The sequence below is a fragment of the Mixophyes fleayi genome, chromosome 5 (assembly GCF_038048845.1).
Source record: "Mixophyes fleayi isolate aMixFle1 chromosome 5, aMixFle1.hap1, whole genome shotgun sequence".
Taxonomy (NCBI): domain Eukaryota; kingdom Metazoa; phylum Chordata; class Amphibia; order Anura; family Limnodynastidae; genus Mixophyes; species Mixophyes fleayi.
This window is the reverse complement of record NC_134406.1, coordinates 68,028,053-68,055,441: the sequence shown is the minus strand read 5'-3', so window position 1 is coordinate 68,055,441 and position 27,389 is coordinate 68,028,053. Positions and strand designations below refer to the sequence as shown.

Genomic DNA, 27,389 nt, shown 5'->3' with positions numbered 1-27,389 from the left:
TTTTCATTTCATTTAATGTGGTTAAGGCAATTAATTGCCTACAAACATCACTTTTACTACAACTGTTTATGTCACAATTTACTTGTAAGTGAAATGCTCTTCTACAGCCAGCAACACTGACACCTGAAGTATACAGAAAATTGATACACTAAATTAGAAACAAAGTAATTATTTATTTGTAATGAAATGAGTAACACATTTTAATATAGACATATGTTGATAATGCCTCCCCTTGATTTGGTTACACTCATCAAGCAAACATATGACAAAGACATGTAATTTTTCTTGTGTAAAGTTGTTTATTTGAAAAAGCTAACAACATACAGTGTACAGACATCTGTGTAGCAGGAAGATACAGCTAATGGGTTACATGTCCAGGTCAAAAGATTTAGCACTTTTCTCTTATCCCCAATCATTCATTTAAACACACATTAGCCGTTACCGTTTTCTTGTCATTTTCAGGAGCATTTCATCAGTCAACACAGGCATATCAAAACATTATAGAAAATTAACTAAAGTCCTTTCACCATGTCTTAAATCAATAGAACCCATACTGTATTTCGAAAATCTAAATCTATACATTTAGATAAAAGTTGAAACGAAAATTCATAGATGCTGGATGGTCCACAACAAAGCACAGCCTAGAATCACTTTATCATAACATACGTTTATACAGAGAATTACACCTTGTGTTGCATCTTTGCAGGCAATAATGGTCATGTTTCTATATTACCAGTGGAGGAACTACCATTGGTGTGATGCACCGGGGCCCACGGAGATAATGGGCCACGCTGCACTGCAGATACAGAGGATCGGAACTAGCGAGCTGTGGGCCCCGGTTTATCCCTCCCTCGCTAGTTCCGCCTTTATAGTACAGTACATCATTTTCAGAAATGCAGCTCGAAATGAGATTTGACTTATTTGTAGAACTTAAAATGACGGAGTACAGAAAATACAAGAATACAGGTGTTGTCCTTTCTTCTGTTCGAGGGCATCAAAAGCTTCTCAGTATTTTTCATGGCCCCTGTGACAGTGAATGAGTCTAAATATGACTATTCTAGGGCCAGGTTGCATGGTGAAACCAATAAAGCAGGGGCACCAATGTTACCACTTGGTTGCATGTTCAGTTTTGTCACTGTAAAGCATGGAGAAAATATCAGGACTTTAGTCCTATAGCCCACTTAGTGACCAATTTGTACCCTATAGCAGACCCTTTAGACATTACGTCATCCATGCTTACCGAAATTGCAAAGACGAAATTAAAGAAACTTTGGATTTTCATTTAGCTTTCTACCACAATATTCACAATTACACATAAACAACACAGCAACATGATGGAACACTACATAGGTAAATGACAAGTTTATGACTAGAACTCATTGTTGTTTGTGTTACAAAACATAACTCACTGGTAAGCACTTTTTAATTAGTACGGAGCTAGCTTTTGTGTTCTTCTAAAAATTCTTTAAGTTTGGTGTCAACTTGTTCTACTACCAGTAACTGCAAATGACTTGATTTTCTTTAAACCCAGTATAGCAATCAGAGCTAGCCTACATTGTTGTATCAATTAAAATACACAATGCTTTTTCAATCACTTTTATCCACATCAATGGAAAAATATTTTTATTGATATGTTGTTGAAATTGGAACAGTAATGTAGGTTATGTCAGTAAATATGGCAAATGCTGATAAACTATCATATTTCATTTTCGCTATAGAATTTTGTCATTTATCATATATGTACATACAGATATATGTGACTAAATAGAAATATGCACATATCTGTATACACATACATTTGCGGGTCTGCTGTTACTAGTAAGGTAGGTAATATAAAAATATTCTAATAGAAAAATGCTCACCACAGTCTGAAAAAAGTCTACTGATTTGATGTATATTTCATATTGTCCTGGAGCCCTTAAGTTCTCTTATTCTGTATGCACACAATCACATTAGGCTTGCAATTTAACATGTGAATGTTGCACTAGGTCTACAGTAATAGTATCACGGTTACTTATGCACATTGTGTTTTAGGGCCCATATAAAAAAATATGCACATAACATTTTGGTAACTTTAAAAAAATTAAAATAAAAAAAAAAAATGCCATGCAGCGCTGTCATTTTATCATATGTCCAGGAAGTACGGAGAACCGTGGATGGCAGCATCTGCACTCACTTCCTTACAAGAGACACAGCAGAAAGTATTCTAGCACCACTCATAAACATATATATGCTTTGTGAGGATAGAAGATTTAAAGGAGTGTGAAGGCTAGGGTCCACGAGAGGCCCCACAATAGTATAATAATAAACATAAACATATATATGCTTTGTGAGGATAGAAGATTTAAAGGAGTGTGAAGGCTAGGGTCCACGAGAGGCCCCACAATAGTATAATAATAAACATAAACATATATATGCTTTGTGAGGATAGAAGATTTAAAGGAGTGTGAAGGCTAGGGTCCACGAGAGGCCCCACAATAGTATAACAATAATAATAAACATAAACATATATATGCTTTGTGAGGATAGAAGATTTAAAGGAGTGTGAAGGCTAGGGTCCACGAGAGGCCCCACAATAGTATAACAATAATAATAAAAATATAACAATAAAAGGTGAGATGTAGGACAACTAGAACCAGCAGTAGAAATGCTAGGCTATATTATGTATCAGACCAATGTGGCACCAGATATAAATGCTAATAAGAGAATAAAAGCAACACAAGCGATAGGGAAAGTAATCTCCAGTTACCATTTGTACTTCTCTTTAAATCCTGATTTATGGCTGGGATTAAGAGGGTTTTATTTTTAAATATCTGGGCTACCAAATACTTCCTGAGATATTTTGTTCACCTAGCTGTTAAACAACTAAGCAAAGAGATAAAAAAAAGAACCTGTCTTTTATTACACCTGGTGCCAAAGTATAGTGACTTAAAACAGAAACTATGACAGAGAACTTGGCAGAGCAGAGTTCATAGTCTGTTTGGGCATGTAGGGACATAGTTTACCTGTTGCCACCACACATTGGAGGTAGCGGTTTGTTAGGCCGTCCCTGTGATGTCAATGATTCCTAGTTAACCGACAAGCTGCAATCAAGTATTAGTTCAGCGTGCAAAATGCTGCTCAAACTTTGTGTGGGCAGCAGGCGCAACATAGAAGTAGACATTGGTTGGTTGTGTCCAAGTCAGACGACCAATGTCTCCATCTAAAACTCACTTCTGCCTCCTATCTGAATACTCTTATTTTTCCATGAAGAAAATATGCTATTACTTTTAACATACAACAGATAAATGCAGTATTTTGCTGCGAAAGAGTGTGACGTTTATCATGAGAACTATGCAGATGATTTTTACAAGTAACGTCCCAATGGTTTAATATATAACAAACAAAATGTCCATTTAATAGAGAAGTTTTTAGCTACATACTTTTGGTGTATTGCATTTGTGTAAGATGTTCTATATATATAATAAATGGTGTGCCTCAGGCTCATGTTTAAACATGACCACACATTACCTAGCATGAAATGTATGCATCAGACCATGAGCACTCTGCAGATCACAGTGGTAGCATCATAATTTAAGTGCATTTTATGTAATGAGAATCCTCAAAAATAGTAGCAACCAATTTCATCACTGAGGCGTGATAATAGAGGACATCTCAGAAATGTGACCGGTGCCTAGTGAATCGGTAGGCTGCTTTCTCATCAGCGTACAAGATGGCTGCCTTCACTGTGCAACAGAAACAGGTGCACCTTTAGAGACACCGGAAGGTTCCATTTACCTCAAGTGCTAAAAACTTCAAGATTAACAGGATCCTGCTTCAACAGCGCTGTTGGTTTGAAGCATCAAAATATATAACAGCCCCAAAAATGTGTGCGGTCATTGTCAATTTTACACACTAGAACAAATAGTATTTAAAGCATTTAAAACGGTTTTAAGATTAGGAAACATAGTAATTTAGGATGTGTATGGCACTTAAATTAAAAGATGAAAGTAAAAAAAAAAATACAATAAATAAATAAGAAATCACTGACGAGATAAGTTTACGCCCAAACTGAATGAATTACTGAAAATTTTAAATTTACACTTTTGGGGATTTTTTTGTTGTAACAGGTCAATGTACAAAGTGCGTTCTACTATTTTTACACTTGTGTAGAACCAGTGTACTTATTAGTAAAACTGGGTCAAATGGGAGACAATCTTTTAAATTGAAACTTAAAAATGTAGTCTTACGAGCCCGAATTTCTTTAATGTAATCTTATTATGGAGCATTACAAGAATCGCAATATGATAATGTAAAAGAAAATTATTTTTCACACAACACTCAAATACAGCCATTAGAAAAAGAAAGCCTAAAAGTGTCTTGGTAAAACGCAGCTTCAAGAAAGATTAGCCCTCTTTATTGGGTAGTCTATTAATCCAATGGTTGCAAATCGAAATGGGAAAGATTCACACAAAAAAAGATATATAAAAAGCCCTAAAATTCACAACAGGTCACATCAATGAATTATTGAATTTTGCACATGATATATACATATATATAAATAATTTATACATATATATTTATTTCATAATGTTACTGCCGAGTTACATACCCTTCCCTTATTAATGCTATGATTTTGTTTGGTGACATTATTGCTTTTTCTGATTAAGCAGCAAAGCAGTAAATACAAAAAGGGTCACAGACCTTTAAAGACGGTCTGCCCCACATTAAAGTTAGCGCTGTAATTACTGTTTCCAGATATAAAGTGCAACATCATCAACTCAGTGTGAAAACCTCTCACAGCATTAGGAATTACTGGCGTGCTTGTGTATAAAAATGTGTGTAAATGCTGCATTTGTAGTTTATAAGGAATACGATGGTGGCGCATGTCTCTTGGGTTTGTCCAGACAATTTCTCTTACCTAGCCAACAGCCCTACTGGACAGCAAAGTCGCTTTGGGTGCAGCCGAGCCGCAAAATACCCAGTTCGACTGGGTGGCTTCAGTGTAACAAATGTCTGCAGCATGAGAAGTTTTACTATTTACCCCCCAAAAAATACATATAATTATTAGATTCATCAATAACTCTGTAAATGTTTATACATTTTTATAAATCTTATATATTTTAACTATTTGTCGCAGCTCCCTTCACAGGTTAAAATATTGCGAGGAAGCCGCCATATATTTAACTGTAACTCTCTAACTAGAAATATTTACAGTCTCTAAACATAGTCAGTAAAAGTTAGAATATACACATAAATATGGGGGGGTGGGGAACATCGCTCACACGTGCTAAGAATCTGTGGGACAGACAACAATCCAGATCTTGGCAGAGGCACACATTGAACCAATAAAGCTTTCAGAAATGAGAATGAGATATGTGCTTCTATACAGTATATATGTAGACATTAGATAAATTATAGACATTGAGAACAGAGACATTGTGTCCTGAATCAGTACCGAAACTGTCAGGTATTGTTATAAAGCATGATCATTTGTGGATCACAACATTGACTACTCCTTTCAAACATTTTGGTGCAATAAAAGTTTGGTTCCTATTTAGCACTAACAATCTCTCTGCCTTTTTTCAAAGGTGCTTCACAGTCATTTGCTTAATTTTGCTGCAAACAAAGAGAAGTGTGGGTAGCTATTTCCATATTCTTACATTTCCACACCATATTACAACATTACTACATGATGTAAAATAAGGCTGGAGAAGACCTAGCGAGACTGTGCAGTGCCGCACATGTAGGTATAAGTATAGCCATTGTCTTTGAACAGTAGAGGCAGCTATTTTGCAAGCTGAATCAATGTTTCGAAGAATCCAGCCTGTCAATTCACTAGGAACAAATGCCTCAATATTCTCTTTAAATACCTAGTGAACTCATTATCACGAGGATTGATTCAGCTGGAAAAATGGCCGCCTTCACTGTGAGTAATCAGAGGGTGCACTATAAAAGGCTTGTTAAGGTTAACTTGTACGTAACCCTATAAATATCTCATCTGTCACACAATATATAGTAGATATAACACATTAGTCATTTATAGGCCTATGGGTGAATTTTGAAAGCCAGAAGCTCCTCTGAGTGCATGTTATTAAGAGAACGCAGGTCTGCTAACTTCAGGAGGAGTCTGGTAAGGGTGGAGGCCTCGTTGGGATGGTTCTTCATGATTAAAGTCCTCAGTGCACGGATCAGTGTTTCTTGCAAAGCTTCAACAGAGTTTACATTTTCAATGCCAGAACGATCTATGAAATAAAGTGAAAATTGCATTTGGAAATGTTGTTTTTAACAGTACATATACATCATCATCTATTTATATTGCATCACCAATTCACATGGTTAAATACCTTATTTTTTAAATTAAGGGCAAATTCTTTTCTAGATGATCAATAAACAATGTAATACAATGGCTTAGCTTTTTCACAGTAGATTTATTTAAGTGCCCAACAATGCCATCAATCTTGCACAATTAATGTGTAGCATTATAAATTATTATTTCAAAAGATCTGCACCCTCAGTGGCCAAAAGTACTCTTATCTCCATATTCTTCAGCCACTGGTCACATGGGGTTCTCTCACAGGGGTAACATAAGATCCATGTAGAATCTTGTAACATCCACATTGAACGCTGAACTACAGCACAAGTAATCAAAGCTCCTGCTTACTTTGTGCCAGTAGGAGGATATATTAAAATCAATGTGAATCATAATTTACCTCAACACCATCTGTTTACCTAAGCTCTGCTCTGGGATCCAATGGGCCAGGACCTCACCTTCATTTTGACCAGCTAATATTTTAAGCATGCCGCCATCTCATTCAGTAGATGTGTTAAAGAGAAGTGGGTAGCGGCCAGAGCCAGCTATGAGTGGCAGTGGGATATCAGAATGTTAATAGCCCCTGCTGTCACCAACCACTGGATATCTGCTACAGCAGGTATCTGTAGCTAAAGCTGGGTACACACTACAGGGTTTTCGTCCAATAATCGGCTCAACCAGTCGACATACGACTGCTCGTTCAAAAATCGGGTCAGTGTGTGTAGTGACATGATGGTCTAAAGTCTGCCCAAATGGACGATTGTCGCCTCATTAGGTTGGTCGTACCGTTAAATATTTTCGTTCCAATCTCGTTTCCGTTGTGTAGTGTGTATAAACTTCCGACCAATGTTGCTTCAGTGTGTACGAAATTGCAATCATTGCTCACGGCAACATGGCTGTAAAAAAGCGCTAAAGTGACATCCGCTCTTCCCTTTATCGTCCTAAACAAGGCTAGTGTGTATGCAGTCCATGGACCGAGCGATCGGACCATTGATCGGATGTAAAATCGATCGGCATAAAAAGTTGGTGAAAAATTCTGTAGTGTGTACCCAGCTTAACAATGATAAAGTGATGTTATCTTATATGCTGGCCATGATATACTTATAGCCTGCTTAATACCATCTGCTTAGCATTTTCAGGGTATGATTTCTGATCATTGCTGATCATGGCATACTCCTCATTTCTTGCTGTATTATTAGTATGCTCTGTGCAGTAAAAAGATATTTCTGTAAGAAATAGTCACGCTAACATTTTTATTTTCCACAATAATCACAGTTTGCCCATCCGCATCTGTATGCTCCCACAATAAATTTTCAATAATTTCAAACACAAAAAGGAGCATTGCTTGACCTTAGTGTTTTTATACAAATACTTAAAAACATGGTCGTTAAAACAAAGTGGTAGAACATATACCACTGTCTACAGTGCTGTGGAACCCTTGGTGCGCCTTATAAATAAAAGATAATAAATAATAATAATAATGTACCTACGTTTCTTACCTAATACCTTATTATAAGGTAAAGACTGGAAAAAATAAACTTTTTTCCCCACAGGATTATTTGATTTCTTTTTAGTACATCACAGAAGAGTGTGGAAAGACAAGGAAAGACTTATTTTCTGAGCCACAGAGTCACCAGGTATATGGCTTCCAGTGCATTTGAAAGGACATGATGTAATGTGTTGTTTACTCCTCCATTATAAAATAAAGAAGCAACAAACAGGAAGCACTGAAACCTCTTTACTCTGTCCAGGGCATCAGACACAGCTGTGAGACCGAGTTCTCTCAGACAGAGAGGTTTATTGTGTTCTAAAGCTCTGATATCAGTGGAAGTTTTTCATCCGTTCTCTATCCATATTTTCATCTTTTTTTCCAATCCGACTCCATATGAAAACAAATGGATAAAACCATGTTTAGAAAATGGACAGCAAAGCAAAAAATGCAAAGGAGCAAAGACCGGACAAAAAAGCGCTATATGCATTTTAAGGGAAAGCCTCATAGAATAACGAACTGCATGTTTGATCCTTAAAAAGCATCACAAAAACGTTAAAGAGGTTGTCCATTCTAGGACAACCTACCTTTATCCGCCTGTGCATTAAATAGGGGTCCAGCCTCAGAGCCCTCCTCACCTGGAGCACAGATGCCAGGGTGTGCTGCGGCTCACGCTGCTGGAGGGGCAGCTTGGGGGACGATTCAACCCTTTTAAAAAGCAACAAAAGCCCTAATATGACCGATTATAAACAGTCATTCTAGACATCCCATATCTCTGGGGGGCTGTTTACAAATAGCCTGTATAGATGGAGGCCTCTCTCAGCAGAACACGCCATCATCAACCTATGCTCGCTGCCAATGACAGCCAGGGGGGCGAGTCTTGGGCCAAGAATCATTAGGATTGGCCCGTTTCCCCCGACTGTAGCATGCAATGTTCAAAACTGATCACTGTATGGTTCTAATGCAGAACACTCTGCACTTCTGCATTAGACAAGTAACTGGCAGACTAGCAAAAGACTGAAGAGACTGCTTAGCTAGAGAAATCCTCCTTCCTGCCACTGCAATGTGCTACAGAGAAAGCATGGTGGACATATTTAACGAAGTATAAAGCCTTCAGTTATTTCATGTATATTATTTTGTTCAGTAACACAGAACTTGTGATATATCTTAATGTAATAAGGTGGCTTTACTTGCTATTTAAGTCTGAAATGCAGAACAGTAAAAAAATGTAATGGTATCTTACCATCACCCATGCTCACAAGAGTATTTGTATTGGATACTGGCTCCCCATGATAAGGGTGCTCTCTGGGCCACTGAACAATCAATCTGTCTAGACTTTGTCCAGGCTTTCTGGGTCTACAACTCAATTGTGAACGTATCTCAGTCTGTTATTGAGCTCTGTAGACTTTGATATATATTAGTGCCAAACAGAGGCTTTATTTGTTCTTTAACCAATCAGACAAAAGTGAGCAATGCCACCAGAATTTAGAGAGCTCATTGGAAGAGGTTGTTCATTTTGACATGGTTGGTTCAGTTGTAGCCAATACAGTAAAGTAATAGAAACTGCTAAATATATACATTGCCTGTCTGTTCAAGAGATACAGTTGAAAGATTAAAACAAAACAATTTCAGAGGTAATGAAAGATAAATCAGGAAATGGTGTGGAAACAAGTAGCACATTTATTTACTTAATATACTAGTAAATTTACATATTTAAATGAGTAGTCACATCAATACTTAGAGCCACAATCAGTGACGATTAAACAGCATGGCCCTAAAAGCTGTAATTAATGAATACAGCAACTACAAACCACCCAAGTCATAGAGCTAAATCCGACAATGCATCCAGTGACCAAACTGGCCCCAAATCACTGCATGTTTGGATCCACAAAGCCACCAATCCTGATCCACATTTGATCAAATCGGGACAACTAGAAAATCTAATTGGCCAATGACCATAACCCACTCTAACTGTGCCCTACAGGATCCTGTTGTTTGACCAAGGACCAAGCAATAGGATCTGCCTGTGTATGGGCAACTTGAGAACAAACATATAGAAAATAGCAAAACCAATAATCATTTTTATGGATTTTAAGGATTCAAATGTGCAAAATAGACTCAAAGCATAATATATGCAAATGTTAGCTAGATGCACTCCTAGTACTTACCTTTACTGTAGAGCATTTGGAGCACTGTGTCTACACAGTCACCTGTGTAAAGCTGCCCCCCCCCCCCCACCCCCATACAAATCAGACATCATTACTTTTGAAGTAGAACAAACACTGTTTGAAGTTATGCCATTCAAATCACTGACTGGCTTAAGTGCACAGCATTGATGGCTTGCTGTACACAGAAGACCGCACATGTCCATCCCCAACCCATGGAGGCAGAGATGCTGCAGGTAAGTGCTAAATACAGTACAGCGATAGAGAGCATCTAGCAAACAAATGTATATAAGGTAGGGATTATATTTAAACCTGTGTTATAATAAAAATTTCAACCACAATAAAACATTGGTGGTCTGCCTCTCCTGGGATCACCGTCGTTGGCTCAATGCAGTCATACCCACTATTAGTGGAGACACTTGTTAGAAGGCTTTAATAATGATATCTCAGCACTGAAGGATTGATTCCTTCCCCTCCAGTTGTATACAAATGTCATTACGGATTACAAGTGTGAAGGAAAAGGGGGTTCTTCAATCCGAAAGTGAACAACAAATCTACTCCATGTATTTCACAATTTCCGTTGTCTGCTATAGGTGAACCCAGTGGAAGGTTATGCAGAAATCTTAACAGCATAGTTAAACTGCTCGAAAACCCTGCATCTCACCTAAGAGGGAGTCTAGGAGTAATTGCTATTGTATAAACCTAATCAACATGCTTGTGCCTTTATAGTTGTTGCAACACATAACAATTAGCATTACTATGCTATATGCAATTTAGCTTGCGCTAAATGTTATTATTGAGCCCTGGAGTCTTTAGCTTTACTGGAACATTTAGGTGTCAGATAAGTAACGGTTTAAAAACTGCTGATTTAGTCAACACATTTGTGATTGGGTGGAATGAAAAATAAAACATTAGCAGTCATTGGGGATTTAGATCACAAGATATGATAGAAATGATCAGTAAATTTAGGGAGAACAATAGAAAGCATCCTTCTTTTCTTACCAGCAGAGATGAGGACAACTGCTGTAAACAAACTCATCTCCTCCTCACTAAGCTGCAGAGCATCAAGCTTCTCACGGAATTCAAAAACGGAGTTCAGCAACTCCCCAGCTCCCATAGAGCGCAGCTCTTCCACACTGTACTTCTTCCCACTAAGAAAGGTGACGGTACCGTCCTTTGCGTCAAACAGTGACGCAAACCGTACCATCAATACCTGGCAAAACAAAAGAGAAGATGGTAACAAAAATTCTCATAAAAGTATAGAAATTAAACTTTCGATTATTGTTAAAGAAAAATACGTACAGGATGTTTAATGTTTCCTATCTCATTGTTGTGCAAAGATAACCTTAATGGCAATACAGTACTTCCACAGAAAACCTGATGTGTATCTGGAAATAACTGTATTAGGTGTAAGAATAACAGAGGATAGATGCGGCTATTACAGCACAGCTGCTTTCTACACATAGTCGAGGCAGCTACCCTTTGGTATCAATATTCAGAAAAATGCATGCTGTGAATTGAGTAATCTGCACTGTCTGTGATGTCACTAGTCTCTGGTAAAATAAGAGCTTGCAGTCTCATGAAGATCACTTCGAACCACAAAATAATAGCTGCCACTGGTAACTCTAGATAATAGGTGCAAATGATATATATTTTTGCATGTATGCTTCTGTTTTAACATTGGGCTAACCCAGGTAACAAATTATAGCTATTTCTGCATTTATAATCCACAGGGTCCTATCAAGGCACACAGCAAGTATCTGTAACATGTGGCAGAGTTACAACTTTGGTTCGAATTTGGGAATTGTAGTGTGACAACTTCAGGAAGATATAAACAGATATTTATATGTTTTCATTTCAATAGAAAATCTAAATTACGTATTTTCAAACTTTCTTAATGGATAGATATTTTGATACACTGTGCAAAAGCTTATACAACGCATTTTTATTTCGACATGAAGCTGATGGAGCACAGGTTTTTAAATCTCACCTCAAATGTTCCAGCCTTCAGCAAGTTGACCTGATCATACTGGGAGAGATCTTTAAATCCTGGAATGCGCTTGGCAAATTCTACCACCTCTTTCACAGCCGGAGTGAAACTCATGGAGAACTCCTCCCAAATTTGAGGTCCTGATTTATTTGGGTCCATGAAAGGAGACATGCTCATTGGACAGACCTGCAAAATATATTAAAAACCTGGTAAGTATATAGTTTGGAGAAAATGCCAAACCTATATTATAGGTGCACACACACACACACACACACACACACACACACAACACTATGCATATGTTGGGGCTCTGGCTATTATCAATATACCACTCACAAGCTTTTAACCCATGTCCTCAAAAACATAACTCAAGTGCTATATGGGCCATATAAATGGCCCATACAATGGACAATGTGATTAGAAATATGAGATTTAATAAGATATACATTAAAGGAAATAAAAACAAACAAAAAATAAACAGCTCTGTACCAGGTGCATTCTCCGTCCTCTATTGCACGGGTAGCCGTTCATCTGCTCAGCCTGAGATACATCAAATATGGCTGCTTTACTGCATCCTTTATAGTAGTGACCATTAGAAATGTTTATATTGTGTTCATTGGAGTAACAACCAGCATGGACACTCGGATAGTCCACTGTGTTCTTGCCCCTATGCTGTCTATTCATATAATTCTGGCTTTCAGTAGCAGGACAACGAGCAGTAGTGCAACCATTATTGAAGTGGATATTGTTATTATTGTTAATGTGTTTTACATTATTCATTCCTTCTGCATTCTGGTAACTTGCTTTGGCTTTAGTTTCAGAAGGCTCCTGGTTGTACATGAAGGTCTCTCTTTGAGCTCTAGTTACTGTACCAATGACATCTTCTTTGCCAACGTCTGAAAATGGAGGAGGTAGAGTGGGTGAAGAAAGTTGGGGTGGCTTGGGAATTTTTTGGGGATATTGCTGAGCCTTGGTGTCCAACTTCTCTTGAACAGAATGTGGCATAGGTGGCAAAGTTGATGGTGAAGCTTGGAAATCTGGCAGTGCTTCTTGGTGTCCTGAGCTACCAAACTGGCCGTTCATCATGGACTCCATAGCAGTCTGCATTTCCATCAGCATTCTCTGCTTCTCCCGCTTTGGAATGCGACCAAAACGAACAGCTGGCAAGGACAAGCGGGACAAAGTGAGAATTATTACTTTAATACCGTGCCTGAAAGTTTGAAATATGGCAATGAATGCCATTTAAGTGTGTCAAGTAGTTAGGACCATTAACATAGAAAAATTTGGTGCCTTAGAGGGAATGATGTAGAGGGAATGATGTATATTCCCAAACAGCATAAATGGCAGGGGAACGCCTTTAAAACTGACACAGACAAATCTACATACCCACCAACTTGCCTCCTGAATCGTAGGGAACTTTTTATAAGACAAGAGAACGAGAATTTCTCATTTACATTTTATAGGATCTAGGGTTCATGTAACGACTCCTCTGTGCAGGTTCAAGTACACACACAACAAAACATAAGTCTCATTTTCAATAAATATGAATCATTTTAATGGACTAATTTTCGTTTTATAAGATAACAAGGATCATTCATAGGTAAAGACATCTTATAGTTCCTTACCATCTCTAGACATGCCGACAGACAGACACTTCATGAAACGGCACTGCTGGCAGCGATTTCGGTTCATCCTCATGATAGAGCAGCTCTCATTCTTGAGGCACTTTTTGTACTGGATGTTTTGTTGTATGCTTCTTCTGAAAAATCCCTAAAAACACAAAATCCTTGTCTTAAACATTTTTAATGAACAAAGCTGAAAAATAAATATCAAGTGGCTTATTTTAATACAGTTTCTTATATGCATACTTAAAAGTTATGTCTAAAAAAAACAAAACAAACAAAAAAAAAAAAAAGCATTGGTTGTTTTACCTATAAATTATGTAAATGTTTATTATGCATCTATCACAAATGCTGCAAATGGCGGTAATCCCCATGATCTACTTTTTCCCCATGGTGTCAGGCAAACCACTACTTCTTCCTTTTGTTTTAGTGACGGTTATTACTAGTACTTGTCTGATCTTGTCCGCTACTGAGACGGCCTGCTTCCTGACCATTCCTATATGCCGGTGACCAGTGGCCAAAGTGAAAATATAAAAGTGGAGGTATGAAAAATATAATGTGAATGGAAGTGAATGGAATGTGATAGCTTCACAATGAAGGCAGTGGGAGAAGTGGCGGTATGGCATACCACCGTATACACCCCCACGTCAACCACTGCTTGTGACCCTGTCTTTCAGTTTATGTCGGACTGGTCATCCTAACCTCTGGCATATGTTCGACTTAATTTGTGCGACAGCCATTTTGTTTATACACATATCTTAAGTCAAGATTGAATGGTAATTGTCTAGTGATGTATAAATAAGTTAATTGTTTATTTTAAGAGAGCATTTTTAGCTATAGACTGTTACATTGTGACAGAGTATATAAATAGCATAGGGTATATTTAAATAACTTGTTTTTAAATTGTGAAGTATACTGCCGAGGTCAGAGACTGTTGTTTTTGCAAGCAGTTCTTGAATTGATAAACAATGTAAAGTTTAAATGATTACCTTACAGCCTTCACAGGCGTGGACTCCATAGTGAAAGCCAGATGCTACATCTCCACACACTTTACAAAGGAGTATCATTCCACTGAACTCTAAAAAAAAAAATCAAAAAAAAAAAATCAATATATCATGGTTAGAACTATGACAAAGAAATGTATTCCTTACACAAATAGCTTATCATTAACCCGTAATGCAAGCCCATCAGGTTTTTAACATAAATCACTGTGGCAGGCTAAATGGGAATCTTGGTATTCACCATTGGCAACCACAGTCACACAGCACATGATGCAGTGATCAGAGAGGCTTTGGAACTCAGCTCTGTCTGCTCTATGCAGTCTGTAAAATTCCCCCCTCCCTCCTCTGTATTCACATGACATGCTGTGATTTGTGAGACTGGATACAAGTGGCAGTCATAATTTGTGCCCTCCAGAAAGATTTTGAAAAGGAGAAAAAATTTCTTAGCTGTCCTTCAAATTATGAATGCTTAAAACGGTGCTTAGCTGCATAAAGAAAAAAAAATAACCTGGGATTGCTGCTTTAAATTTATATTTGAATTAGTTTTATGAACAAATATCAGTGAGATTAATAATATTAGACACCTACTCTACTCATTGGGGCATATTCAATTGTTAGCGTTACACTGAAAAGTAACGCGGCGCGCGCACCATTACCATCAATACGGTAATAGTGAGCGTAAATACCATTATTACGGTACCTTTCACACTGAAATCCGGCTTAGTATTACCGTAATAACAGTAATACTTTTAATACTGTGGGGAATTCAAACAATTGAATATGCCCCATTGTGTGGGTTTGCACTATTTTGAATCATTGTTTCAAATGAATAGTTCTGTAATGGTACATATTCTACTTTACAAACCAAGCTTACAGTACTCGCACTGGCTCACCAGCAATGATATATTGCTGGCTGTTTGGGCAACCCAGGACAGAAAAGCACATTATTCCCTCTTTAATAAAATCACTTTTAAATTTCATTTATGAAGGGTGCTATAAGAGCAAATCAGAGTAATTTTATGTGTGCCTTCCATTGCGTTAGCAAAATCCTATTTGTATTGCAACAGTTAAATTCAAATGAGCAAAAATCACACTTCAGAAAATCAGTATTACAGACAAGATTGCAGAATCACTTACTAGAGGGGACTCCCGCATGGCCTTTGGTCAGGATTTCTGCACTTGTATAAGTTGTTTTTATGCACAGTGTGTCCACCTGCTGGTTCCTCTGAGATTTCTCATGGCTGGAGAGGAGACTTCCGTTAGAAAAGTCACTTCTGCTGTTCCTATTCCCGCTGCTCCCACCACTACTCCCTTCAGAAGCAGAGCTGCTAGGGGAGGATGGCAGAGAGGAGGATGAAGACTGGAAACTGCTATTGGAGCTCTCGCTGTGGCAGGAGGAAGGGCTGGAGGCTGAGCTCGAGGAGCGGATGTAAGCAATGACACCACCTAGACAACACAACACATAACCAATGCTTTAAGTCCCAGTGATCTCATATAAAGATTAAATTGTATAAGGCCCCATACCCACCAGCATCAATACATGCATTTACTACCGATTTTAAAGCTAGTAATACATGTAAATGGGCAGGACACATTAGGACCCGTTATTTCCAATGTCACCATAAACATTCATACTTGCACCGAACACAAAAAAAGGAACAGGCACTTCAACTCAAATGTAAGTAGTACACTCTTAGGTCAAAGTAGTCTCCTCTACTGACCTCCCAAGTTCAAGAACTAGTTAAGCACCATGTCAAAAGGCATTCACATTTTACATGTGGGTCACTGGCATCTGAACATCATCGTCACAAACGTGCTCCCAGCGTCCGTGACTTTGGGTTACTCATGATTCCAGCGCTCAATCTTTCTCTCACCTATCACACAAGTTATAGATTCGCTCCCAAACAGTGCTCTCACACCCATACACAGCTATGTTCTGCCACCACCTATTGAATAAGGGCAATAGGACCCCAATATACTGTCCCACACTGGCACACAATGCTCCTTATTTAGCAATGTACACACCAGCAATCAAAGGGTTAACATGGCCAAGCAATATTCTTCATAAAAGGCTAATGGATTCATTAGAGTATCGAGTACAAAACATATTACATTTTAGATTCAATATACAAAAGGACAGAGTATTTGGGTATAAAAACAAAGAGAACACAACTGATATACAGATAATTAATGCATAACAGTTATAATAACAAATGGGATGAAATTACAGAGATACGTATAATAATCTGTATGCCTGGGGCAGGCTGAAGAGATGGACGGTCCTTCAATTAGATTGAGACCCCAAGAGCTGACAATCTGCACCTTCACACATAGGTTTTTTAAGTAAACTGAAATTCCTATCCCAACATAGGAAGGCATGCTTCTTCAAGTTAATATTTCTATATAACTGCATAGATAGGCTTCATCTTTTGCATTTGCCTACAATGTTCTCACCTAGGGGGTACTTTCTTTTTACAATACCTATTGAAAGGACCTCTACTCTAAATAGGAAATGTCATGCAGGATCAAGACAGTGCATGGCTGTGATCTGCATATGTGAGCTTCCTGACAGAATGTCTGCTGAACCTAATTACTTCCCACTGGGCTAATTGACTGTTTTTATCGGAGGCCAAGTCATGTACCTTCCTATTTATCAGTTTAATATTTATCTTGGAGGCTGGCAATCATCATGATTGTTTATTTGTAAGGCACCACAAGACTCAGCAGAGCCAGATAAATTGGTAGATGAAGTGAACATGGGACTAAAGCTGGTACAACATGCAGAGGGAGTAGTAACAGGTGGGGGCAGGATAGGCTATAGGGAAGAAATGGGTTTTGAGAGACTGCTTGAAACGTAGTGGGAGAGTCTGGTCAGGCAGGGAAGAGAGTTCCATAAGATGGAGAAGGACGGGCGTTTTCTTTTTGGTAGGACAGGGAGGTGGTTATCAAAGAAGAGAGGCATGTGTTAAGCTCTGTACACACTACACAGTTTTCATCCAATAATCGGCTAAATCAGCCAACATACAACCGCTCGTTCAAAAGTCGGGTCAGTGTGTGCAGTGACACGATGGTCGAGTCTGCCCAAATGGACGATTGTCGCCTCATTTGGTTGGTCGTACCATTTAATATTTTCGTTCCAATCTTGTTTCCGCTGTGTAGTGTGTATAAACTTCCAACCAATCCACAACAGTGAGTATGAAATTACAGTCATTGCTCACAACAACATGGCTGTAAAAAGTCGACAAAGGGACGTCCGCTCTTCCCTTTATCGTCCTAAACAAAGCTGGTGTGTATGCAGTCCATGGACCGAGCGATCGGAACATCGATCGCATGTAAAATCGCTCGGCATAAAAAGTTGGTTGAAATTTCTGTAGTGTGTACCCAGCTTTACTTGCGATGTTGAATGCTAGTGGGTTTAAGGCCGAATACTCATGAAAATCTCAAGTGTTGCAGCACATACAATAGAAACGGTTTGTCATTGTTTTCATAGGGTTCATTCCTACACAATTTATAATAGACTGTGATCAATATGTACTAGATATGAATCTACAACCTCTATTTTCAATCTTTACAAAAATACTTCCTACATACAACAGAGTTTTGTGGGCTGAATAGATGTTCAGGAGGAATATTAATTTGTTAGGAACTACATAGCTGAGCCAAAATTGAAATACACAACAGCTGTCCGTTGACTATACCTGCAGCTTCTCAAAGCGAAGCGTTGCCAGGATTTTATTGGGCACTATAATTCTTTCAGTATAATTTTGAAAAGAGCAGAGTAGTATGGTGGTTGGGGCTAGAAGACATTGTTATAATAAGAATTGGTATTATTATACAGGATTGATATATGAATATTGTTTCACATAGGGCTGCATTTGACGATTTTCTGCCACTAGTTTGACAGACTCATTAAATCACTACACTGTGCTGTTAAAATCTAGATGATTAGGGGCATATTCAATTAGGTTTCCGGTCCGAACCGGCGCAGTATTGACAGTAATATGGTACCGCAATAAAGTGGATTTTCCTACTGAACCCTATGGGGTGCGCACAAAAATCCACGTTATTGCGGTACCGTGGATTAACTTCGCAGACCGTTTGGGCGCCTTCTGGAAACCTAATTGAATATCATCATCGTCACCATTTATTTATATAGCGCTACTGATCAAGCAGCGCTGTACAGAGAACTCACTCACATCAGTCCCTGCCCCATTGGGGCTTACAGTCTAAATTCCCTAACACACACACACAGACAGACAGACACAGACAGACAGACTAGAGTCAATTTGTTAGTAGCCAAATAACCTACTAGTATGTTTTTGGAGTGTGGGAGGAAACCGTAGCACCCAGAGGAAACCCACGCAAACACATACAAACTGATCCCAGCATGGCTGGGAATTGAACTCATGACCCCAGTACTGTAAGGCAGAAGTGCTAACCACTTTGCCACCGTGCTGCCCCTTACAATTACAATATGTTGGCTTAGTCTTTCCAAATTTAAACTTTCTATTAACGGGCATGCAGGAGTTTCTTAAACTTATATCTTCTGTTCAGTTATTGACATTCTAATTATCTGATTGGCCCCACTCACTGGTCCATACACATTCCACTTTCACCTGAGATGTCACGTGAAATGAAACGATCAGGCTTTAAGCTGGGGTGGAGAAGTCCTTTAACAAGCTCTGCCAGAGAGGAACCTGGAAAGACCATGAAACAGTGCTTCCTGTATGTCTTTGGTGGCAATGAGGAACCTTTGTTGTCCAAACCGCAAAACTAACACCCACATGTTATCCTACCAGCTAAGGTTTATAGAGAAGTTGACACCCCTAGGCTAGGATATTCAAATATCTAGAACATAACCAGAGCAGTGGGTACTTGACTTTTATTAAAATAAATCTTTTAAAATACACACGTACCAGAAATATATAATGAACATGCATATCACAACCACAAATCTGTAAGCTATGGCTATTTCTCGTTTGTCAACTCGGATCAGTCAGGTACAACAGACCTCTATGCACGATTCAAACATGCTGCAAGCCACACTACCAACGCGTTTCACCATAGCACTTCGTCAGTAGGTGTGGCTTGGAGTATCCTACAGCAAGTTTATAGTGGAGACAAATTAAATACACTGATGTAGCCATATTGCCCAATACGTTGCATCGTGCATAGTATATTAACAGCATTTTACAAATACATTCAAAATTGCATAGAAACAGGATAATTGCATTCAATAAAATGAAGAGTTACAAACAAGTTGAACCCCCCACTATGGCGGCCCTGCGATCCTATATCTGGTTTATTGCCCGGATGGAACAGATTACATACCACCTGCATGATAAGAATGATAAATTCCACCAGATTTGGGCTCCTTGGCTTTACTTATAACCCCATAACTCTTGTACCAACCCCTTCCTCCTAAAAAGACTCCCTATGTTCATAGATGGCCTGAGTTCATAGATGGCCTGACTCTTGACTCTTGATGCGGTTTCCCTTCCCAGAGAATCTGAGTAGTATCCACCTTTGAAACTTTTGTTGCCTCTCTCATATTTATTTGTTTCTCTTCCTAAAAAGGGAAGGGCAAGGAATTGTGTGGATAAAAGAAAGTGTGTTCTCTTTTTCTTTCACTCTCGGTGGCGACCAGCTCCCTCCCCCCCCCCTCCCCACATTATATTGTTATAATATGTTATAGTTTCTTGAACATTCTGGATAACAATTGTATACTTATCTGTCTGTTTATTAATATCCTCTGGCTATTTTGTATATTAGCTATTTAAATATTTTCTGTTTCATTGACATATGCCCATGATAAGTATTGTTCTGTTTTTGTTTCTTGCCCTGCAAATGTACTAATTGTTGATTCTTATCTGTACATGACTGCTATTTTTCAAAATAAATAGTTTAAAAAAAAAATGAAGAGTTACAGTCATACACATAAATTTTGTACAAATATAAAAAAAATATGACAAACACTGCTTACATAAGGCATTTGGATCCAGTGTTCAAAAGCATTGTGTTTCCCTATAAATATAAACTATACTGTTATATGATAACATACTGCATGAATAAGCATTTAACCATCTTTATATCTGACAAAATACATGCTTCTCCACCTATAGCATTTCAGAGCTTAATATAGTAAAACATATCAGTCACAACTTATTCACATTACAATAAATTCTTACTTTTTTAAGCAAATGTAACATGGCTTAATAATGAACCTTAGTTTTAAGGTAAAAATAAAAATTACTGACACTTTAGAACAAAAAGCTGCAGTTGCGTGTCATAAATGTAAAACCTAATAAAAATTGGGTGCATTATTTATGTATTGTTGTACAAAAATCGGAGCTGGTAACACAACACATATCCACCAAATATACTCATGTTTATTCTAAGCTAGAATTCTAACTGCATCAATGAAAAACACCAGAAAGTACTCTGCAATTTATCTTTTGTTAGCGGATGTTTGATAAAACAACATATGCTTTCTCCCTTATCGACTTAGTTCAGATCTAAGGTTACATAATTCCCTAGGGGCAGTCACGCTCCCTCTCCATGCTAAAAACACATGTTTTGTTAAGAATGCCCTTGTGTTTCCTTTAAGTGCGATCAAAGCCATCGAAACACGTGTTTTCTGCACAGCACTGTATCATTGAGATACCATTCTGTGTGCTAATGTGTGACTCCTACAGCAATAAGCACAAACACTCTTATTTCAGTATATTGTACTGTTTCACATCTATTTGATAAAATGATGTTCAACTAACGTTCTAAAAGTTTTACATGAGAAACGAAATTCATATCTGCAACAACCACCCTATTTCTCCCCTCTTTAAGATTGTAAAGATAAGTGTTTTTAAAGGTGGAGAGGAATGTGAGAGTGGAGAAACAGGCTGAGGAGGCGAGGGGGGCATGCAGTAGTGGAGAGGAAGCAATGAGTTGAGACAGAATAAGACTAAGGGACCAGACTATGCAGAGAGACAATGATTTGGGAGTGCAGGAGAAAGTGGGAGGGGTGCGTGTGGTTTGGCATGAGGAAATATGATGTCAAACGGTGATTTTGTCTTTGAAGTAGGTGACAAATTTATAGGCTGTGAGGGAGGAAGGAGCAGGTGGGCAGAGAAGCAAAGTGAAGGTGGCAAATAGGTATCCTGGGTTAGAAGACTGTGTGGATATTCAAGAACTGAAGTTCTTGAAAACAATGGGGCTGGTGGCAAAGCAAGGAAATATTATTGTGGAACTGATCCAGGGCTAGCAGGTATTTACACAAGTGCCAGAATGTCCAAGCAGTCAATGGCTACCAGGGATGGAAAATGTAATTCCGCAATAGTATGTCTTTGACATTGAAGCTTATACCATTGCATGCTAACATGTGGTTTTGTAATAAAAACAATAAATAAATAGTTCCTTCCCATACTGGGAATATAAAAAAATAAACAAACAAAACAAAGAGATAAAATCAAACAAACATTACAGAAACTTTATTTTGACCCACACCTAATCAGATATTTGGTGCCCTTATAGATGTTAAAAGGCACTCAGACTTATTTGTGGGTGTACTAACAGCAGGGTGTGCCAATTTAAATCAACTTGATTTTAATCATGATTTAAATCACGATTTTTTTTAAAAACAAAACATTGATTTAAATCACCATTAAAGAAATCCATGGTTTTAACGAGCTTTTAATGGTAATTGGCATACTGTGCAATATGAACTATAGTCCTTTGATTAGCTGCTCTACTAATAAAAGGTCTGTATTTATGGCTATTGCTTGCTGACCTAATTTAATTATGACTCGTGTGATACAAAGAGGTACAGGCAACAAATAAGTAGACACAAGAAACAGATAATTTCATAATTCAGAGAAAATACCAACACCACACCAGTGTTTCAAGTTCAGAGAGAAAGGACAGTTGAAAGAAGTAACTTATCTCTGTAAAAGCAACCCCATTTAATGACCTCTTGTTTGACCACAATTTGTGTCAACTGTGGCACCAATAGACTGATGTAAAATTCACATTGGTTCAGAAACTGTAGCTGGTAATAAAAATATCATGGTAGCTGTATAGCAATTGCTACCAGCTGTAGCATCATCAGCTTCAGTAGAAAGAATATTTTCCACATTTGCTTTGGTGCAGTCAAAAAGGAGAAACCGCTTGGGTGCTGACAAAGCTGCAAAACTTGTGTTCATTTTTAAGGCGTTCAGTAAACCTGATGTGAATGAGTTCTCTGTAGATTGATTTACAAATCAGGCAAAGCAATTGCCAAATATTGTAACTTTTAACATCATTGCTTTTTCTTTCCTTTTGCAGTTTGTGTTGTGATTTGTGTGTAGTTTGCTGAGCCATGCCATAATTGGCGACATTGTCAAGTCATTTAAATTGAATTTATTAAAGATACAGTATTTTAAAAGAACTTTGTATTATTGTTTTTACTTCGTTTGTTTACTTGATCATTTTTTAAAAAATCCCCCCAAAAAAAAAAAAAAAATCTGATTTAAATCAAAACAATCTGATTTTTTTTATATTTTTTTTAAAAAATTTTTTATTTTTTTCACGCTCTAACAGTGGGAATATAATTGGAGTCATGGTTAAGTGTATTGCTCCCCCCCTCCCCATTTCTGCTCATTTCACTTATATAAGGATTCATAGTTGTAAACATGTTTGCCTACTTTTAAATCTACCCTCCAGAAAATGTTCCTTCACATTGCCATTCACATCACGTGAGTGGTGCAAGCAAAATTGAAAAGAGATTTATCTACCCTAATAACCAATAGTGTGTGCAGCTGGACCTTGCACTTAATGAATCTGCCACTAAGGAGGAGATTCAATTCAAAGCAATGAGCCACTATACATCATTGCAATGTTCTGCTGAGCACATTGTCGCCTATTACTGTAAGCAATCTCTGCTCATTTTTCTGTGCGCCTCTATGGGGTGCGAGAAAAAATATGTGGAGAAACATTGCCACGGAGTGCCTTTGCAGACTGTTTCGGAGGCACTCCGCAGCACATGCCTTTCAATTGAATCTCCCATGTCTTCCATACATTATAGGTGAATGGGCAACTATGGTTTTGTACATTGATCTGAAAACTATTTTAAAAAAACTCTTATAAAGTTTTAGTCCTGTTTTCTGCACTTTATTTTCAATAACATTAGCTGAAATAATACAGTAACACCAATGTATTATTTTAGTCCATGTTGGTGCAACTGCAAAATGAGTGGGTTAATTTGGAGTGGAACATTATCACACTGTGTTAATGGCCCATGTTCATAGGTCCTTGATAGTTAGCAAAATTAAATAATAAATAATTTCCAGGAAGACTTTGCTGCTAAAAAGCACTTATAAGATCACTTACAACACTGTATTAAAGTTAATGATAGGTGGTTATATATTTATGTAACTGTCCTGCTTTATTTGACACCCAAAAAGAAGTAGGATGTGAGATTCATGGCCTGAACAAATTACCAGGTGTCCTGGTTTTAATCTCCAACTGAAGGGTACCTTAATTGTGGCACACTACAATGTGTGTAGCGAACTTAATTAGAATATATTTCTGCATCTTAAAAAAATCCCTTATACATCAAATAGTTGTTGGAGAAGTTAATGCGCCCCAGGCACCCATCTCCATATCTGGTAGGATTATCCCATTATCCAACCACTATATTATATTGCATTATCCCTGCTCAGCCAACTCACAGATGTTCACATCCCCAAAGATACCGCAATATTTTTAACTAACAAAGCCACCCCATCTGTAAGCGAACCAACGGACCAGTTGATATTACATGTCAGCCAGGCCTGTAAGTTATTGATAGCTCGAGCAGTAAAAAAAAAAGACCCTTTCATCCACTAAAGTGGAGTTGGTGAATAGACTATGGCAGTGGTTCCCAAACTTTTGCAGTTCGCGGCACCCTTAGAGTCTCCATAATTTTTTCAAGGCACCCCTCCAAAATAATTACAGAGCAATCCTGTTTTAGAAGTAGTTGGGTCAAAAAAACGTAAGAAGTATTTAGGTCAGAACAGAAACACTTATTTAGTTGTATGCAAAAATAATACACATAAATCCAAGGGAAAAGAATATTTTTATATTTTTTTTTCAAGTCTATTTCTGTCAAAGAATAATTGACAGCTAACTCACACTGTACCCTCCTTCATTTCCACACACGCTGCCCCCTCTGCCAGCCAAAGAAAACAAAAACGTAGCAATCCGCGCGGAGCCCGAGCATTCTCCTCTCTAGCGCAGCTGTCAGCTGCAGGAGAGAGGAGGATGCTGGGTCCCGGGCACCGCGCGGATTGGTAAGTTTTTTTTCCTGGCTTGCCTGGGGCACCCCTGTGACAGCGCCGCGACACCCCTGGGAGTCGCGGCGCACACTTTGGGAACCGCTGGACTATGGCATATTTCATAAATGGGAGTATATCACGGCCCTCCTCAACGACACATTGCCCAAATTCCACCAGACATGGGGGTAAATGTATGAACATGCGGGTTCTTCAACACCCGCGTGTTCGGCAATTAAATTTCAAGCGGCGCTGCATTGTAAAGGGAAACTTCCCTTTACAATGCAGCGCCGCTTGAAATTTAATCGCCGAACACACGGGTTTTGAAGAACCCGCATGTTCATACATTTACCCCATGGACTCTAGTTCAGGCTTCTTGGCTCCCTTGTCCCAGGACTAACATGACTACTGACTTCACTTCCTTCCCATGTGGCATCTCCCCCCCAACTCCTTCTTGCCCTCTATTCTGATCCTGAAAAACTCACTGTATTTTGCACACTACAAATATTGGCGGCTTTGTGTATTCTGTTATGCCCATTTCCATATGAATTTCTGTTTCTATATGTTAACGATGTTCATTGCTCATTCCTCTGATGTCATGTTCAGGATGTTTCTGTATTGTACCATTCGCCTTTCTTTGGAAATTTTCTGTACTGTTATTTGTTGAATACGGAAAAGCAATGATTAAAGATCAAATAATATAGATATGATGGCATTCATAATACAGACTATATGTAATTATACTCTGCTGTTTATCAGTTCATAAAGAATATAACTTAAAATTCTAAATTATATTCAAAGTTCCTGCAAAAGCCGAAGTCCCTGTGACAGTTACACGACTCATTGCTATAATGATGGTGACAGGAAGACGAGTAGTGCAATATTGAATCACTCAGTGGCGCCCCCATAAGTCACCAGTCTCATACTGCGCTCTCATGCCAGAGGCTCTGTACACACGTGAGCGACCCGGTACATAGGCTCGGTACACACGTGTGCGCCTCCGTACACACCACAAGTCCGCGTCACCGTCTCCCAGCTCAACACCAATCAGCGGCTGCCGACAATCCTCCTTGAAAGCATGAGAAGGAGGCGTGGTTTATCGGACGCCATCCCGGCGCTGATTGGCAGGGAGTTCGGAGTCTGGAATCCACGTGTTAAAGAAAATAGGTCACGAAAGAGCGTCCCCTCCGCCAGCCTCACGTGGAGAGCCGCTTGGGCGCCCTCCTTCATTATGTAATTACCACGTCACCCAAGCAGGCAACCAATCAGAAGCTGAAGTGGGCACAACGTAAACAGTATCTGCACAAGGCAGGAGCGGTATGTCCATGTGAGTGTGCGGGATGAAAGCATACAGGAAGCTGTCCTATCCCCCTGCCTCCCACGTTCAACCTCACATGTTGCCCAGGTCACTGACATCAGCCTAGAAAGCAAGTGAACAGTTCTAGCACCCTAATTACATCAGCGCACCCCATTGTTAGTTACAGTACTACTAGCGTGTAGAAAGCGCTAGCTATCTGGCTGTTGTACAACTACAACTCCCAGCATTCCTTATCAATCAAAGGCTGCACGGGCATGCTGGGACCTGTAGTTTCAGAACACCTGGCGAGCCACAAGTTGTATACGTCCATATGAGCGCAAAACAAATATGAATGACACCCCAAAATATGCTTCCCACTAAAAAACAGGGTTTCTAATCCCATATAATTTAATTATGCATTTCACTTACAACCCTTTGTAAGTGAAGGACTCACCTGCGTTGCTTTCCATGGTAAAAAGCTGGTTGTGGGTTGGGGTGATGTGACAATAGGAGTCTGATGTGCTCCCCTGATTCCTTTTTCTTTCCCTCCTGGTCTCAGCTGCTCATTCTGCCAGCAGATTCATATGGGATGCCCTTCTTCCTCCTGGGTTCTGTGGATGTGCAACAAGTTACCTTGGTGTCCATACAATCCGATGTCAGCAGTGGGCAGGTGTAGGAAAGCTGTGTCCCCACTACAGTGACTATCTGTAACCTTCTCTCCTGCAGGTTCCTGTTAGTATTTGTGCTGTTCTATATGACCCAGCCTTCTCCAGGGGCGGATCTTTCTGCTTGACATGAATTACCCATTGCAAAACATGTCTGTCAGCTATCTGCAACTCCACCTCCTGGGTGGGCAGTGCTACAAGTGTCAATGCTAAACTGCTGCTCTAGGAGATAGCAGGTCCCAATTCACGTCAATGACAGATAGAACTAGGTTAAGTAGTGCAATTGACGTTTTAATTATTATAGAAATGGTTTATCAGTCCTTCTGTTTCATATTTTAAATACAATTAAAAAGGCAAACTTTTTAACAAATAAATAATAATAATTCAAGTAGTATTTTTCCATTGTATACTAAAATATACACCAATCAGTCACAACATTAAAACCACTGATAAGTGAAGTGAATAATATTGATTATCTCATTATAATGGAACTTGTCAAGAGGGGGGATATATTAGTCAGCAAGTGTACAGTCAGTTTTTGGCGTTGATGTGTTAGAAGCAGGAAAATGGACAATCATAAGGATC

At 38.7% G+C, this 27,389-nt stretch overlaps 1 protein-coding gene and 1 long non-coding RNA gene across 4 annotated transcripts in view; one reads left to right on the top strand and one right to left on the bottom strand.

Annotated features, from left to right (window-relative positions):
- The window catches only part of LOC142158418 (uncharacterized), a 401,996-nt gene that overhangs the window by 171,495 nt on the left and 203,112 nt on the right, over positions 1 to 27,389 (top strand). The window lies entirely within an intron of this gene.
- NR1D2 (nuclear receptor subfamily 1 group D member 2) lies at positions 280 to 26,907 on the bottom strand. 2 transcript variants are annotated; one of them, XR_012692772.1, is made up of 9 exons: positions 26,594 to 26,907; positions 15,697 to 16,005; positions 14,548 to 14,636; positions 13,562 to 13,706; positions 12,426 to 13,096; positions 11,937 to 12,122; positions 10,949 to 11,159; positions 7,792 to 8,171; positions 6,139 to 6,224 (listed from the first exon to the last, which is right to left on the bottom strand). XR_012692772.1 is itself a non-coding variant. In XM_075212339.1 (8 exons), the coding sequence occupies exons 1-8, from the start codon at positions 26,607 to 26,609 to the stop codon at positions 6,028 to 6,030; spliced, it is 1,824 nt and encodes a 607-aa protein (XP_075068440.1). In that variant the 5' UTR covers positions 26,610 to 26,907; the 3' UTR covers positions 280 to 6,027. The 2 variants fall into 2 exon arrangements, 1 of the variants encoding a protein (XP_075068440.1); XM_075212339.1 differs by lacking the exon at positions 7,792 to 8,171 and having other exon boundaries at positions 280 to 6,224.